This window comes from Plutella xylostella, chromosome 30 (genome assembly GCF_932276165.1).
Source record: "Plutella xylostella chromosome 30, ilPluXylo3.1, whole genome shotgun sequence".
Taxonomy (NCBI): Eukaryota; Metazoa; Arthropoda; class Insecta; order Lepidoptera; family Plutellidae; genus Plutella; species Plutella xylostella.
In genome coordinates, this window is record NC_064010.1 from 3,766,722 (window position 1) to 3,780,164 (window position 13,443).

General features: G+C 38.3%; 2 protein-coding genes across 2 annotated transcripts in view; one reads left to right on the forward strand and one right to left on the reverse strand.

Moving 5' to 3' along the window:
* The window catches only part of LOC105382399 (neurofibromin), a 64,418-nt gene extending 62,248 nt beyond the window's left edge, over positions 1-2,170 (reverse strand). Inside the window, exon 1 of the mRNA XM_048631901.1 lies at positions 2,028-2,170. Within this exon, the coding sequence (XP_048487858.1) occupies positions 2,028-2,087 (60 nt within the window). The 5' untranslated portion in view covers positions 2,088-2,170. The remainder of the gene's footprint in view (positions 1-2,027) is intronic.
* A 1,428-nt stretch (positions 2,171-3,598) lies between these two features.
* Positions 3,599-13,342, forward strand: LOC105395866 (sorting nexin-32). The gene is made up of 11 exons (XM_048632084.1): positions 3,599-3,701; positions 5,127-5,252; positions 5,447-5,617; positions 6,130-6,251; positions 7,227-7,395; positions 8,090-8,249; positions 8,940-9,055; positions 9,650-9,759; positions 10,103-10,175; positions 11,475-11,584; positions 12,103-13,342. Exons 1-11 carry the CDS (start codon positions 3,696-3,698, stop codon positions 12,194-12,196), a joined length of 1,257 nt encoding a protein of 418 aa, XP_048488041.1. The 5' UTR covers positions 3,599-3,695; the 3' UTR covers positions 12,197-13,342.
* Positions 13,343-13,443: the final 101 nt, after the last annotated feature.

A 13,443-nucleotide genomic window follows, 5' to 3' on the forward strand; every position in this document is an offset into this window, starting at 1 on the left:
TGACTTTGGAACCGCCTCAGGCTCCGGTTATGAAGCAGCTTCGGGGTCTGGCTTTGGAACTGCCTCAGGCTCTGGTTATGAAGCAGCTTCGGGGTCTGGCTTTGGAACCGCCTCAGGTTCTGGCTATGAACCTGCTTCACGGTCTGGTTATGAAACCGCCTCGGGCCCTAGCTATGAAGCTGCTTCAGGGTCTGGCTACAAAACTGCAGTTTCTGAATACGAAACTAATCTAAACTAGTAGGTACTCTAAATTAAGTAAAAAGAAATAAAGATCCAGGAATTATCAGTGAGAAGATTTATCAGTGCAAAAACATAAAAATCGTTATTATGTGTCTACAATTCTTATACAATCATTTAACTGCCCACCTCAAACACAAGGATAATCTTTGATCGGCTTCAATGGGGTTGCGAAAATTGGTCCTCTGTTTTTCGATATATGGTCGACATATATTCAACAGTGCTTGAAATTTCTCATAATCCATTCTATGATAGTCATAAAATTTTTGCACGTCGTATTTTAAGTCATTAAATAAATTATCGAATTCACCCTTTGATTCCCTTTCTTTCCATAAATTATCAACCCAAAATCTTCTTCTATTCCTATTATTAGCCTGTGCACTTTCTTCTTCATCTGCAATAATCGATATCAACACTAAATCCCAATCTACCATTGTAAAACTGAGGCACACCAACACTCAATCAAACGCAACTGAAGACTGCAGGCAGCAGGAGTCGCTGAGGCGTGCTTTGTCATGCCGCGGCACCCCGGGGCATGCCGGAGCATGCCGTGGCAAAGTGCTGGAATGCCGCGGCACGCCGTGGCATGCCGTGGTAAAATGCTGGTATGCCGCGGTATCTAAGCAGCCGGTGTGCGCTGACTCACGGCAAAATCCCTTGCCATGACGTCCCGGTCTGCGTAGATCTTTAACGAGTAACGGGAGAACAGTTGGGACTTTTCTAGTTCATTTTCCCATCCAGTTACAGACTCTGGTTTGGAATTCAGAAATAAAGATTCCCAAGGAGTAACACTCCCATCGAGTAACACTGTGACTAGATGGCACACTTTTCATGAAGAATTCCCAACTGTATACAGTGTGACAGGTTTGATGTGTGACTCGATGGGAACAAAGGCAAATGAAGTATATTGTATTTACTGATATAATAACTTAAATTATATTATATGTTTTTAATTAGTTGGCAAGAGTTTATTTTTGAGTTTCGGTTTTAATAAATTTAGTTTTAATAAATTAATTACTGTAAATTAAATACCCTTCCTTCATTGGAAGAAGACCCATGCCGCAGCAGTGGGGATATGATGGGTTGTGATACTTGTAGTGATGATGATCATGATGATGAATTATATAAATTAAGAGATATGTATGTGTAAGTTTCTAAGCTGACTGGTAGGGCATGAATGGAACTATATGAAGCTCTAACTTAAAAGTTTGTTGGTTTATATATATGTTATTTCTACAGGGTGTTGCAAAAAGGGTATACTAAGCCGAAACCTACATGTGCAGCATGGTATATCTAAGCCCGAAACTGAAATCAGAATTTCAAAATTCGCGAAAGTAAAATATCATTCTCCATAGTAAAAAGTAACGTGACCAACAAAGTTTCTATGGAAAATGTAAAAAAAAATCGGGAATTTTGAAATTCTGATTTCAGTTTCGGGCTTAGATATACCATGCTGCACATGTAGGTTTCGGCTTAGTATACCCTTTTTGCAACACCCTATATAGGCCATCTTTTAGGCATAAATTCAATTTGTTTAGTTAACGCAACCTATTAGAAACAGCGCTTTTCAATACAAGTCGGTCCTGGCCAAAGAATTGCGTAGGCGTAATTATACGACATTTACGATTTTATACGAAATAAGTCCCCTAGAGTCAATTAATGATAATATTTTAATGCCATTTTGAGCTTTAAAAGCTCATGTTTTGGCTACGATTTGGAAATAATCATTAAAATAACACCAACTGGGTGGGTCCGCGGAAACATAAATATATGAATGAAACTATGTTTACCTGCTCCTCAAAGCGGGCTATAAGTGAATTAGCCCACTCTCCAGGCTTTTGGGTTCCCATTTTGTGATTAGTGGTTGTGTATTCATGTAAATTATTTATAAAACAATTATAACAATATTCGCGATTTCATAGTGCGAGTGCGATTCCGCACAAAAACTACTGTGTGGCCAGCTGTTCTGAAAATCGTCCAAATACGGCAATGAAATCATTCTGTTATTGAGTGAAATGAGTGCTTTATTTCTCAAATTTATAAATTCAGTACAAATAACTAGGTTTAAAATATTTATTATTATTATTAATCTTCAAAAGTGCAGGAAAAATATTTCGATTCATGTTCAAAGGTACCATCTGGGGGCACGGTAGTGCCCCCACCAAGTCGAGCAAAAAAAGCGGCACGGCCGTACCATCCTTTTCTCGAAGCAATTCAGGCCATTTTCGACCCCCTGTAACTTCGTTGTGGATAAAACTAGAAGACTGAATTTTCAAAACCATGCAGGCATTGTAAAGACACGGTATATTTCAAATTTCATTCAATTTGAACCAGTAGTTTAAGAATTATAACGGGTCAAAGTTTCTTAATTTTGTCACTGACTCACTCACTCACTCACCGATCATAAAAATTCTAAGGCACTTCTAGCAGACCTAGAAGCTTCAAATTTGGAATATAAGTAGTGTTTGGTGTATGAACCAAGGAAAAACTAAAATAATTGGGGGCACGGTAGTGCCCCCACCAACTCGAGTAAAATTTTTCAATTTTGGTCCAGTTTTCTAGATAGGTAACTACATAACTGCTTAAATAATTTCATAATCACATATCTAACCCACCAAGTAAATATAGGCGCACGGTACTGCCCCTACCAAATCGAACAAAAGATTCGCGTCAAGCAAATTAAATCTGCAAAGGATGAATTACCTACCTACGGACAAATTACATCAGGCTACCAGTGCTAGCAATTATAGTCAAATTTTCTTAATGTAATTATAATTTAATTAACACGTGTTTCCATACGATGGCTGAGTCAATATATTTATATAAAACATTAAATATTTTTAAGATTGAGATGCGTGCGTGGATAAGACATGGTATTACATGGATCTCACAACTTTTTACCGTAGAACAACTGAGTTACGACTTACGAGACTTGGTTTTTTTGACAAGTATTGTTTTTGATGGGATTTATTATTCTATGCAGTGGCAACATTTGAATCTGTCAAAACCAAATCAATATCTTTTAAAGGTTCGTTCCAAATAATATAAAATACATTTTCATTAATGTGATAAAAAGTGCTTATGTTCTTTGTGTGAAGTGCGAAGCATACCTATAGGTATAGGCACTAGAATATTAAGAAATGTTATAAATAAATGAACAATAAACAATAAAACAATAAACTCATTGAGTACCTAGGTATTAGGTTCCTTAGTTAAGTCTGATATTTTCTGACAATGGGTGGCACTGGTGGCATTAATATTCTGAGGTAGGTACCACCTTACATTTTTATTCGAGGCAACACCCAAATGTGTTGTTTTGTTTGACAGTTTTTTTTTATTCTTACTTGCCGAAAATCCGAAAATCTTGTTTGTTGAGTTGTCGCTGTCGCTGTTTTATCGTAAAATAATAAAACCATTGTTCTCAACCAGAGAAAACCGAATTAACTCAGCAATTCAATATGATGGTAAGATTTTTCCTAATTAATCTTATAAGTATCAAGTTCTTTATAATGTACTCTCTTCTTAATTGCAAACCGGGGGGCGTTACCTGGTAAATTCTCATTGAAAATCCTATTTGAAACCTGAATAATCATTATCTGCTTGTATATCTTCATGTAGTTTATGAATCATTTAACTACTGATATTAGTATGAGCCTGCGTTTCGGAGATGTTTTATAGTTTTTGAGTTATCTTGTGATCTTATGACGTGGATTAGTTTTTTGGGTTGTAAATGGTCGAAGGATTTTTGTTATTTCAGTTTCAAGAACCAAGGTTGTATTTCATCAATTACCGCAACTAAGCTTTCAGTTTTTGCGGCATTAACAATTAACGGTAGATTTCAGCCCATTACTATGTAAATTGCAGTTGAAACATCATCATTTTCGTCAAGAGCATTTTTGTGTTAACTGCTTATATTTTTTACAGTTTCTACCTACTTATATACTGTTAATTATTTACCTACCTACTTTGGGGTTTATTAAAATACAATGGAATGTGTAAATTGATAACAATTGTTTTCATTGTTGGAATATTAACAGAGAGTTATTAATGTAGTAAAAACAAACTTTTTATTTTTTTATTATCAAATGTTTATTATGGACAACTGCCTCTGTGGTCTAGTGGTAGAAGCTTCGCTTCATGACCCAGGGGTCCTGGGTTCGATTCCCGGGTGGGACCATCAATTTGTGTTTCTAAATTGTGGTTCTAAGTTTGGTTAGGACATAGAAGGCTGATCACCTGTTGTCCGAAACAGTGAAAACGATCCATGCTGTCGGATGGGCATGTAAAGCAGTCGGTCCTGCGCCTAGCTCTCTCCAGTCGTGTCGGTCAATCCGTCCCATTGGGCTATGAGAGTGATGGAACAGAGAGTGCTCCTGTGTACTGCGCACACACCTGGGCACTATAATCTACTCCTGCGTAGATGGCTGATCTCAATTGAGATTGGCCGCCGTAGCCGAAATTCGGCTAGGAGGACATTATTATGGACCAACGATCCAAAAAAGTATTAGTATTTCATTTATGGTTAATGTTACAAAGTGGATCATTCATGATACATACCAAAACACAGTTTAAAAAGGCTGCAATGAGGCTGAATTATTTTGTCAGCCACATTGTTCACATTACGAGTTCATTCACTTGAAAAATGTAAAGATAATGATTCATTTTGTGCACAAAGCTATCTGAAGAACTTTAAATCACAGCATTACCTTATTTTTGTTCTGTATTTCATGATAATGTCAGGTATTATTTAAACAGTCAATAATTACAATAACAATATTCTTTATTTACATAACAAAAGCATATAAGTATTTTAAAAAACACAATAAAACTGAAAAAATATATTTTATGTAGCAAACTTTACCATCAAACATTTCTATGATCTCTTACAGGACTGTGTAGAAGACACCAACAGTGACCCCCTGTCGGTGCCAGCCGCCCCGGTCGACCTCGACAGCACCAAGCTCGACAAGAAGAGACCTAGTGAGAATGTGTCATTGGCTGATAACAGCTTGTTGGTGAGTTTAAGAAGCTATTAGCTTTTGCTGCTTTGCCTTAAAAGATTTTGTGTTCTAACTCAGGGTTAAAAAAAAAACTAGGCTGCTGACAGTCTTTACAGGTACTATTCAGGCAGGTCAGAATATCTAGAGATTTTAAATGTGCAGTTTTTTTCACAATAACAATCTCTCTATCTATCTCTCTCTATCCACAGGTGGACATCTCAGACGCTCTCAGCGAGAAGGAGAAAGTAAAGTTCACAGTGCACACTAAGACCACTCTGCCAGAGTACCAGAAGTGCGAGTTCCTTGTGGTGCGACAACATGAGGAGTTTGTGTGGCTGCACGACAGATACGAGGAGAATGATGAATATGCTGGGTATATTGTGAGTATAAACAAGTATAATAACGCAGTTACTTTGAAAGCAGATGCAAAGTTGGTAGTGGTAGTGATCCTAAAGACACCAAATTGAAACTTATTATAAATTTCAATTAAAAAATCTTCATTAAAACATCGACTGTGTAGGTGTTACCGCAAATCAATTTTATCACTGGTCAAATTTAATAGTTTGATTTTGCTAAAATAAAATTTCGTACGTTATCGACGCCTATAAACTAGTTGCGCGTTCCACCAATTACAGCGCCGTATTTATGGCGAATCGCGATAAAGTGCGTTTATCTATATCGAATCCGGCAGAATCGAAATCTCTTTCTATTTAAATAATAATTAAAGCCTTTATTCAATAACTGAATTTAAGCATGCATTCCATTATGTCTAATACTAATTTTAAATCTCTTTCTATTTATATATTTGTAATGACTTTGAATCCTGCTCCCTCCTCTCCATTCATCCATTTCATCCCCTGGAGAGACTGACTTTCATTCACTCCCTTGCCAGATCCCGCCGGCGCCCCCGCGGCCCGACTTCGACGCTTCGCGCGAGAAACTGCAGCGCCTCGGAGAGGGCGAGGGTGCTCTAACCAGGGAAGAGTTCCTGAAGATGAAGGAGGAATTGGAAGAGTGAGTCTTGTTACTATACAGTTGCGTGCAGTATACATGTTGCAAAAAGGGTATACTAAGCTAAGCCGCTAAATGGGGTGGCTTAGGGGGTAATTCTGGACAACTTTTGTTCTACGAGTTTTGATAATTACACAAAAAATATATAACCTGACCTGATACATAGTTGAATCTGCGATTGCAATCGGACTGCGCGATTGTCTATTGTCATTTGTGATCGAGTCATCTCCATAAGTGACGACCGAATGGCGTAGTGGTTAGTGACCTGACTACTGAGCCGATGGTCCCGGGTTCGATTCCCGGCTGGGGCAGATATTTGTTTAAAGACAGATATTTGTACTCGGGTCTTGGGTGTTGATATTTATATTTAGTATCTATCTATCTATGTATTTGTGTAGATATATCAGCTGTCCGACACCCATAACACAGGTTCTGCCTAGCTTGGGGTCGGATGGCCGTGTGTGAGATGTCCCCACATATTTATTTATATTTATATTTATATCTCCATTGACCTGAAATTTGGATTTGGATTGCTGTTCAAATATCTACCTCAATAGAATATGTAGAAAATATTATGATTTAAGAATGTCACTAATCAAGGCCCTCTCCCCCTCTATAGTGAATACCTAGCCACCTTCAAGAAGACAGTGGCCATGCATGAAGTATTCCTCCAGCGGTTGGCTGCGCACCCTGTGTTCAGGAACGACGCTCACTTGAGGGTGTTCCTTCTATTTGTTTACACCCTGTATATCAAAATGTTACTAATCAACCTCTTGATTACCTAGCTCCCCTGAGTCGGCCCAATTCAGGTTACTATTCCTTTATCAAACACCCTGTATAACGACAACTAATCAAACCTCCCTACAGTGAACACCTAGCCACCTTCAAGAAGACACCATCTTGCTCCCCTTCGCCTCAATTCGGTACTATTCCTTTTTCAAACACCCTGTATAACACCAATCCAACCTCTCCCTACAGTGAATACCTAGCCACGTTCAAGAAGACGGTGGCCATGCATGAAGTGTTCCTGCAGCGGTTGGCCGCCCACCCCGTGTTCAGGAACGACGCTCACTTGAGGGTGTTCCTGCAGTATGAGCAGGAACTGTGTGCGAAGCCGAGAGGGAAGATGGACCTGATTGGTGGACTGGTGAGTGTTTTTGTTTGGGATGTTGTGACCAATACTAGAGCTGGAATAGTGTTTGTCACCGTTGTGTAAAAATTAGCCATTCAGATTAGTTGTCATAAAGCTGCGTACAGACGGCCCAAAGAACGCCCAACGATGGATATTTATCATACATAATACAGGGCAAATTGCAGCAACGAAGGTCAACGAAACCCGTTCGTTCGCGTTCGTTTGGCCGGTCTGTACGCAGCTTTAGCGAACTGCTCCAGACCTATAGGTACATATTTACAATATTTTCAAGGTAATGCGTCACGGGGGGCTTATTTCATGCACTCGATTCTCTTTAAGATTTTATAAATATGAACATTTTTAAGTGTGGATGTTCTTTAGTTACTAGTTCACATGAAAACTTTTCAACTATTTTGTATGAATGCGGTAGTAAGCTGCCTCGTTGGCTTAATAAACGAATGTTATCAATTTGGCGTGTATGTGTCGCAGGAAATTTCTAAGATCTCGCCGTTTACATACGGCGTCGTCAGTTTACAAACGCTCGCTGTTTTGTAATTTGCCGAAGGCAAAATGTATATTGCCGTGTCATTTTATAGTATGCCACAACATTTCATTGACAATCCATACACCGTTTACATAATGCCGCGGCAAAATGCCGTTATGGCGAATAATTATCTGGCGTTTGGCTGATGGATTTTTTTATCTACAGATGCGTTCAATGACCACAACAACTGACGAGATATACCTCGGCGCGACCGTGCGAGATGTCAACGACTTCTTCGAACAAGAGACGTCGTTCCTGCAGGAGTACTGCGCGGCTCTGAAGGAGGCTGTGGCTAAGGCTGATAGGTTGACCACTAAGCATAAGGGTAAGTTGTAAGCCGATGGTAGAATTCATTCATCACCATCGGATCCGATAAACCGACCGTTGACATATGATAGGCCGAGAACATCTTGAGTCGAGTTTATCCAACAGTGGATTATTATTGAATGATGATGAGAATATTACCTTATCTGTATGTATATGTGTCTAAATAACTAAATTTAAACCAGAAAAGCGCCAGCCAGCGTTTATTTCAGAATTTCGATAAACACATCAATGTTGTTACAAAAACAAACTAGGGGCCGTCCATTAATCACGTGAGGCTCAAAGGGGGGGGAGGGGGTACAGAAAACCTCACGAAACATCACGAGGGGGGAGGGGGGGTTCTCGTTAGACATCACGTGTATTAATTTTTTGTCAAAAATTTGGTATTTCGGAACCGATATTTTGGACGGCGCAAAAATTTTAACGATTTGTAGGTTCACCTATATTTTTTCTAGTAAAAAATTGCCTTTACATAGACTTCCAAAAAAATACACGTGATCCAGGGGGGGGGGGGAGGGGGGTTGGTTCCAAATATCACCAGGGGGGAGGGGGGGTCAAACAATGAGAAAAACGACCTCACGTGATTAATGGACGGCCCCCTACTTAAAAAAAAAACATTTTAAAAGCACAATAGACACACTTTATCTGTAAAGCTCCTAACAGGTTAATAAACTTATTTCTTCACCCACAGAGGTAGCGGACGCGCACATCAAACTATCATCCTGTATCACGCAGCTGGCGAGCCGCGAGCACCCGCCGACTGAGCGGTTCCTCACGCGAACCGCCGACACCTTCGACAAGTGTCGGGTGAGTGTGTGTGTGTGTGTGTGTGTGTGTGTAGCACCCGCCGACTGAGAGGTTCTTGACGCGAACCGCCGATACCTTTGATAAGTGTCGGGTGAGTGTGTGTGTGTGTGTGTGTGTGTGTGTGTAGCACCCGCCGACTGAGAGGTTTTTGACGCGAACCGCCGATACCTTTGATAAGTGCCGGGTGAGAGAACTTAATAAATATGTGGAGACATCTCAAAAAACGGGCAACCCACCCCAAACTAGGCAGAACCTGTGATATGGGTATCGGGCACCTGATATATCTACACAATAACATAGATAGATACATATTATTATTAAATAGATAAACGACAAACAGACACACACAGATGTTTGCTGTGGGCAGGATTCGAACCCGAGGCCCTAAGCTTTGGAAGCAGCTTCACTACCGCTTTAGCTATGGTTCTGTGGATAATTATACGTTCACAAGTGTGTGTCGAGTAGCTAGAAGCTATACATTGTCTCCTAGGAGTCATATTAGAAGAGAGAGGATAAAATCGAGGGTCGTGGAAAACGCATGCCTTTAAGATACATCCCTCCCTTCTTTTAAAAATATTTATTTATTTGTTTCAGAAAATCGAGGGTCGCATGGCGTCGGACCAGGACCTCAAGCTAGCCGACACACTTCGCTACTACATGCGGGACACTAACGCTGCCAAGGCTGTGTTGGTCAGGAGGCTGAGGTAATACATCCATGATTATTATAGTAGGAACTGTGACTTAGTTATTGTGAAATTTATGCATAAACGAGCCTTGAGTGGATACCACGAAGTGGCAAGCGTAAACTGGGACACCCGCCGACAATTTTGACAGGGTAGTGCCTGGATAAGAAGAGATTTGAAGTGGTGTAGGTACAGCAGTGGACGATTTTGCTCTTATAAAAAGTACCACTTTATTAATTTACGTCATTTGCGAAGTTTCTCGAAGGTCGTTGTATGGTACAATCTAAATCCGCTTTTTTATTTTTGTAAGATTTTCATCTAGAATATTTGTAAAATTACCATAATACATTACTTTCTTTACCAGATGTCTAGCTGCGTACGAAGCTGCGAATCGCAACCTAGAAAAGGCCCGAGCTAAGAACAAGGACGTGCACGCGGTACGTATAGCTGTCTCGCTCCAACACACACGTAGACGCACTTGCGCATAATACGAAAGAAAGAGATGGTTGTTGGTGTTACTTTTAAGCACAGTCATTCATAAAATATCATTTCCAGATGGTTGCAAATATAATTTTGATCATCTTTTAGTCTATGACGGGGAAGTTTCTGAATATTTGAAATGTATATTTATTTATGACAAACTGGGTCGGCAAAATTCATACCGCCTCTTACCCTACCCTACCCGACCCTTCTAACCTTTTAAACCTTCCCTGGACTTCCACGAATATTTAAGACCAAAATTAGCCAAATCGTTCAGCCGTTATCGAGTTTCAAGCTCACGAAGTGACTAACGAACATCAATTCGTTTTTATTTATAGAGATAGATAGTTGGCTATAATAGATGCGCCACTTTGTTCGTAAGAAAACGGTCACCTTAATAGTTGTAAATGTAAACTATATGAATTGCTGTGTTTACACGACTGGTAAAAAGTTCCAAATACAAAATCAAGTTTAAAAGAATTTCTGACGCATTACCATCTGTTTTCTTGATCTAAACTGATATACCTAATTGATTACATTTTCATTATAATCTTCAAACATTACCATTTAGGTATATATCATCCATCATATTGCAATCTCTTCGTATTACAAGCTACCTGTCTTCAATATGTTTCACGTCACTATCAACTATGTACCTATTGTATGTGGTATTGTTTTACAATTTAATGATTTTCGTGTCTGGCAACACTGAATTACAACTTAATATTTCTGTCTGACCACACCAAGCCGCTGGAGGTGCAAGAGGTAAACACTTTACACGCTATTTGTAGTGTCGCATTGTAGTTTTGCTTTTTACTGCTTTATCTAGATTTGTAGTTGCAAGTTATGTTTAGTTTATGACAAAAAACATGCTTTAACTTCGTGGTGGTTTGTTTTTACAATTATTTATTTAAGTTTACAGAATATATTTAGCTTTACAGTTATTCTACAACAAGCCTCCGTCATTTATATCAGCCAATATTTTTTATGAACGCAAAGTGTATTTTCACCATATCCTCGTGTGTATGCGACTTACGTAAACACTAGGGACTTTACCGCAAAAACATAGACAGTGTTTAGCAGATCCTTAGTGCTGAAAAATTACCTATAAATCTATCAAATTACAATCTAAACACCCGTTAATAATCTTTATTTTATTGCTGTAGGTCCTCGAGAATATTATCTCTTAGTACAAAAACGTCAATTATAAGATGTTAAAAAAAGCCTGTATTCTATTCTACGATTCTATTCTACAGGCGGAGCAGCAGCAGGCGGACGCGTGCGCGAAGTTCGAGCAGCTCTCTGCCCGCGCTAGAGAAGAGCTAATTGATTTCAGGACACGACGCGTCGCTGCGTTTAGGAAGAGGTAAATACAGGGAGTTGCAAAAAGGGTATACTAAGCTGAAACCTACGTGTGCGTGCTTAGATATAACATGCTGCAGATGTAGGTTTCGGCTTAGTATACTTTTTACAACACATTGAAGAGTCATATAAACAATAAAGATCCTATTTTGTCGGTGACATAAGAGCTGTACTTTTGGCGGTGGTGAAAGGATTAGCCAGTCAGAGAAACGTCCATAAGAGACAGAGTCTTTCCATGGACCAGGGGTGCATCGGCGTGTGTAGAAATCGACATGGAGTGGAAATAACCCTTCGTTGAGGTCGCTAGTAAGAGTGCGAGACTACTGAGCCACTTGGATCGTTTGAATTGTACCAGAGCGGACTCCTCCTCGGCAGCGTCGATGTTTTGAAGTCTGTTTAGCCTGCTATAGTCCATACATCAAGTCGATTCACAGAAAAATATATGTATATAAAAATAAACATCGTATTTCTACCTCAAAAGAAAGCAAACTTATTCTACCAAAAACTTCTTCTTTGTTCCAGTCTAATCGATCTAGCCGAGCTAGAGATGAAGCACGCGCGCTCGCAACAGGAGCTGTTCCGCAAGTCTCTACAAGTGCTCACTGAGTGCCAATAGTGGTACACGTGTAATAAGTGCAATCATACATTTCCATTGTAACACGGTGTCACTTGTGTAAAACATGCAGTCATAGATCACAGTGATTTCGTACTTTTTCCTATTTTCAATTACAGTTATGTTAGTATCGTTGATGTCATTGTTGTGTTAATAAAATAAATAAAAAAATCATATAGAAATATTATTTTTTAATTGGCAATGAAGAGATTTCTTTTTTCGATTGTGTATTAGGTGAAAGATTCTCGTAACACCTTTTGAAATAAATTGAAATTAAGTGTATTTGTCATAAAAATTACAGGAACCTATTATTTTGTTATAATAGTAAGCATTTATTTTAAAATATATAGAAGTTTTTTTGGTAAATGTTTGTGCTAGTTATTGTATTCGTAGTTTATGCTAGCAAATATGTTTATCCATTAGAGGGGTACTTGATAAAAATAATTCACATTTTAATGTTATTCACATAACTTCATGATAAGATTCAAATGGGCTAGGTATTAATTCTATGAAATTAAATTCATTTTATCTAATACTAAATAAACAAGTATTCTATGCACTCATGGCTCAAAGAGTGCAGGCAAATCAAACAGACTGCATAATATATGATTAAAGTTCACTGTAACTTTCTACTAATGAACATAAGTATAAGTTGCTCCAGTTTTTCAATAATTTGGAAAGAAAGAATATTGTTAAACTGAATAATTACACTAAACCTTTGGTTTAAACGTGTCAAGTCTTTTAGTTTGATTTATACCTCGTTTATGGGTAAAGCTGTAATGATTCATTTAAACGGTGGGTCAAGGCGTTGAAAGAAGAATTGGTTTATTGAGAGAAATACAAAGATTAATATTGATATAAATCTATGCTAATCATAAAACGATAACGTCAGAGTAACTAAACAAAAGCTTTGATTATTCACATCTTTTCATTTTCTATGAAGACGTTTTGATTAGTTATTGATAAAGAGGTTTTATGTTTGGAGGCACTTGTTCGGTTCGCAAAAGTATTGTAAAAAAACTATTGTATTGTTTAAAAATTATGGATGGATGTATAAATATTACTTAAAGTATGTTAGTTAAGTAAGCAAAATGTTATTTTAAAATATTTTTACTCTAAGAAAATATATATATCAATATGTACTGTAAAGAGTGTTTAAATATACTTATTTATATCCCTTCTTTACCTTAGAGTACAAACGAAAGAAATTTATGTAATTTACGACTTTAGGGCGCGAGCCAAATAGCATC

What these genes read in the sequence shown, in the direction of transcription:
- LOC105395866 (XM_048632084.1), top strand. An exon ending in ATGAATATGCTGGGTATATT is followed by an intron (nt 5,618 to 6,129) that starts GTGAGTATAAAC and finishes CTCCCTTGCCAG; the next exon opens with ATCCCGCCGGCGCCCCCGCG. An exon ending in AGAACAAGGACGTGCACGCG is followed by an intron (nt 10,176 to 11,474) that starts GTACGTATAGCT and finishes TCTATTCTACAG; the next exon opens with GCGGAGCAGCAGCAGGCGGA.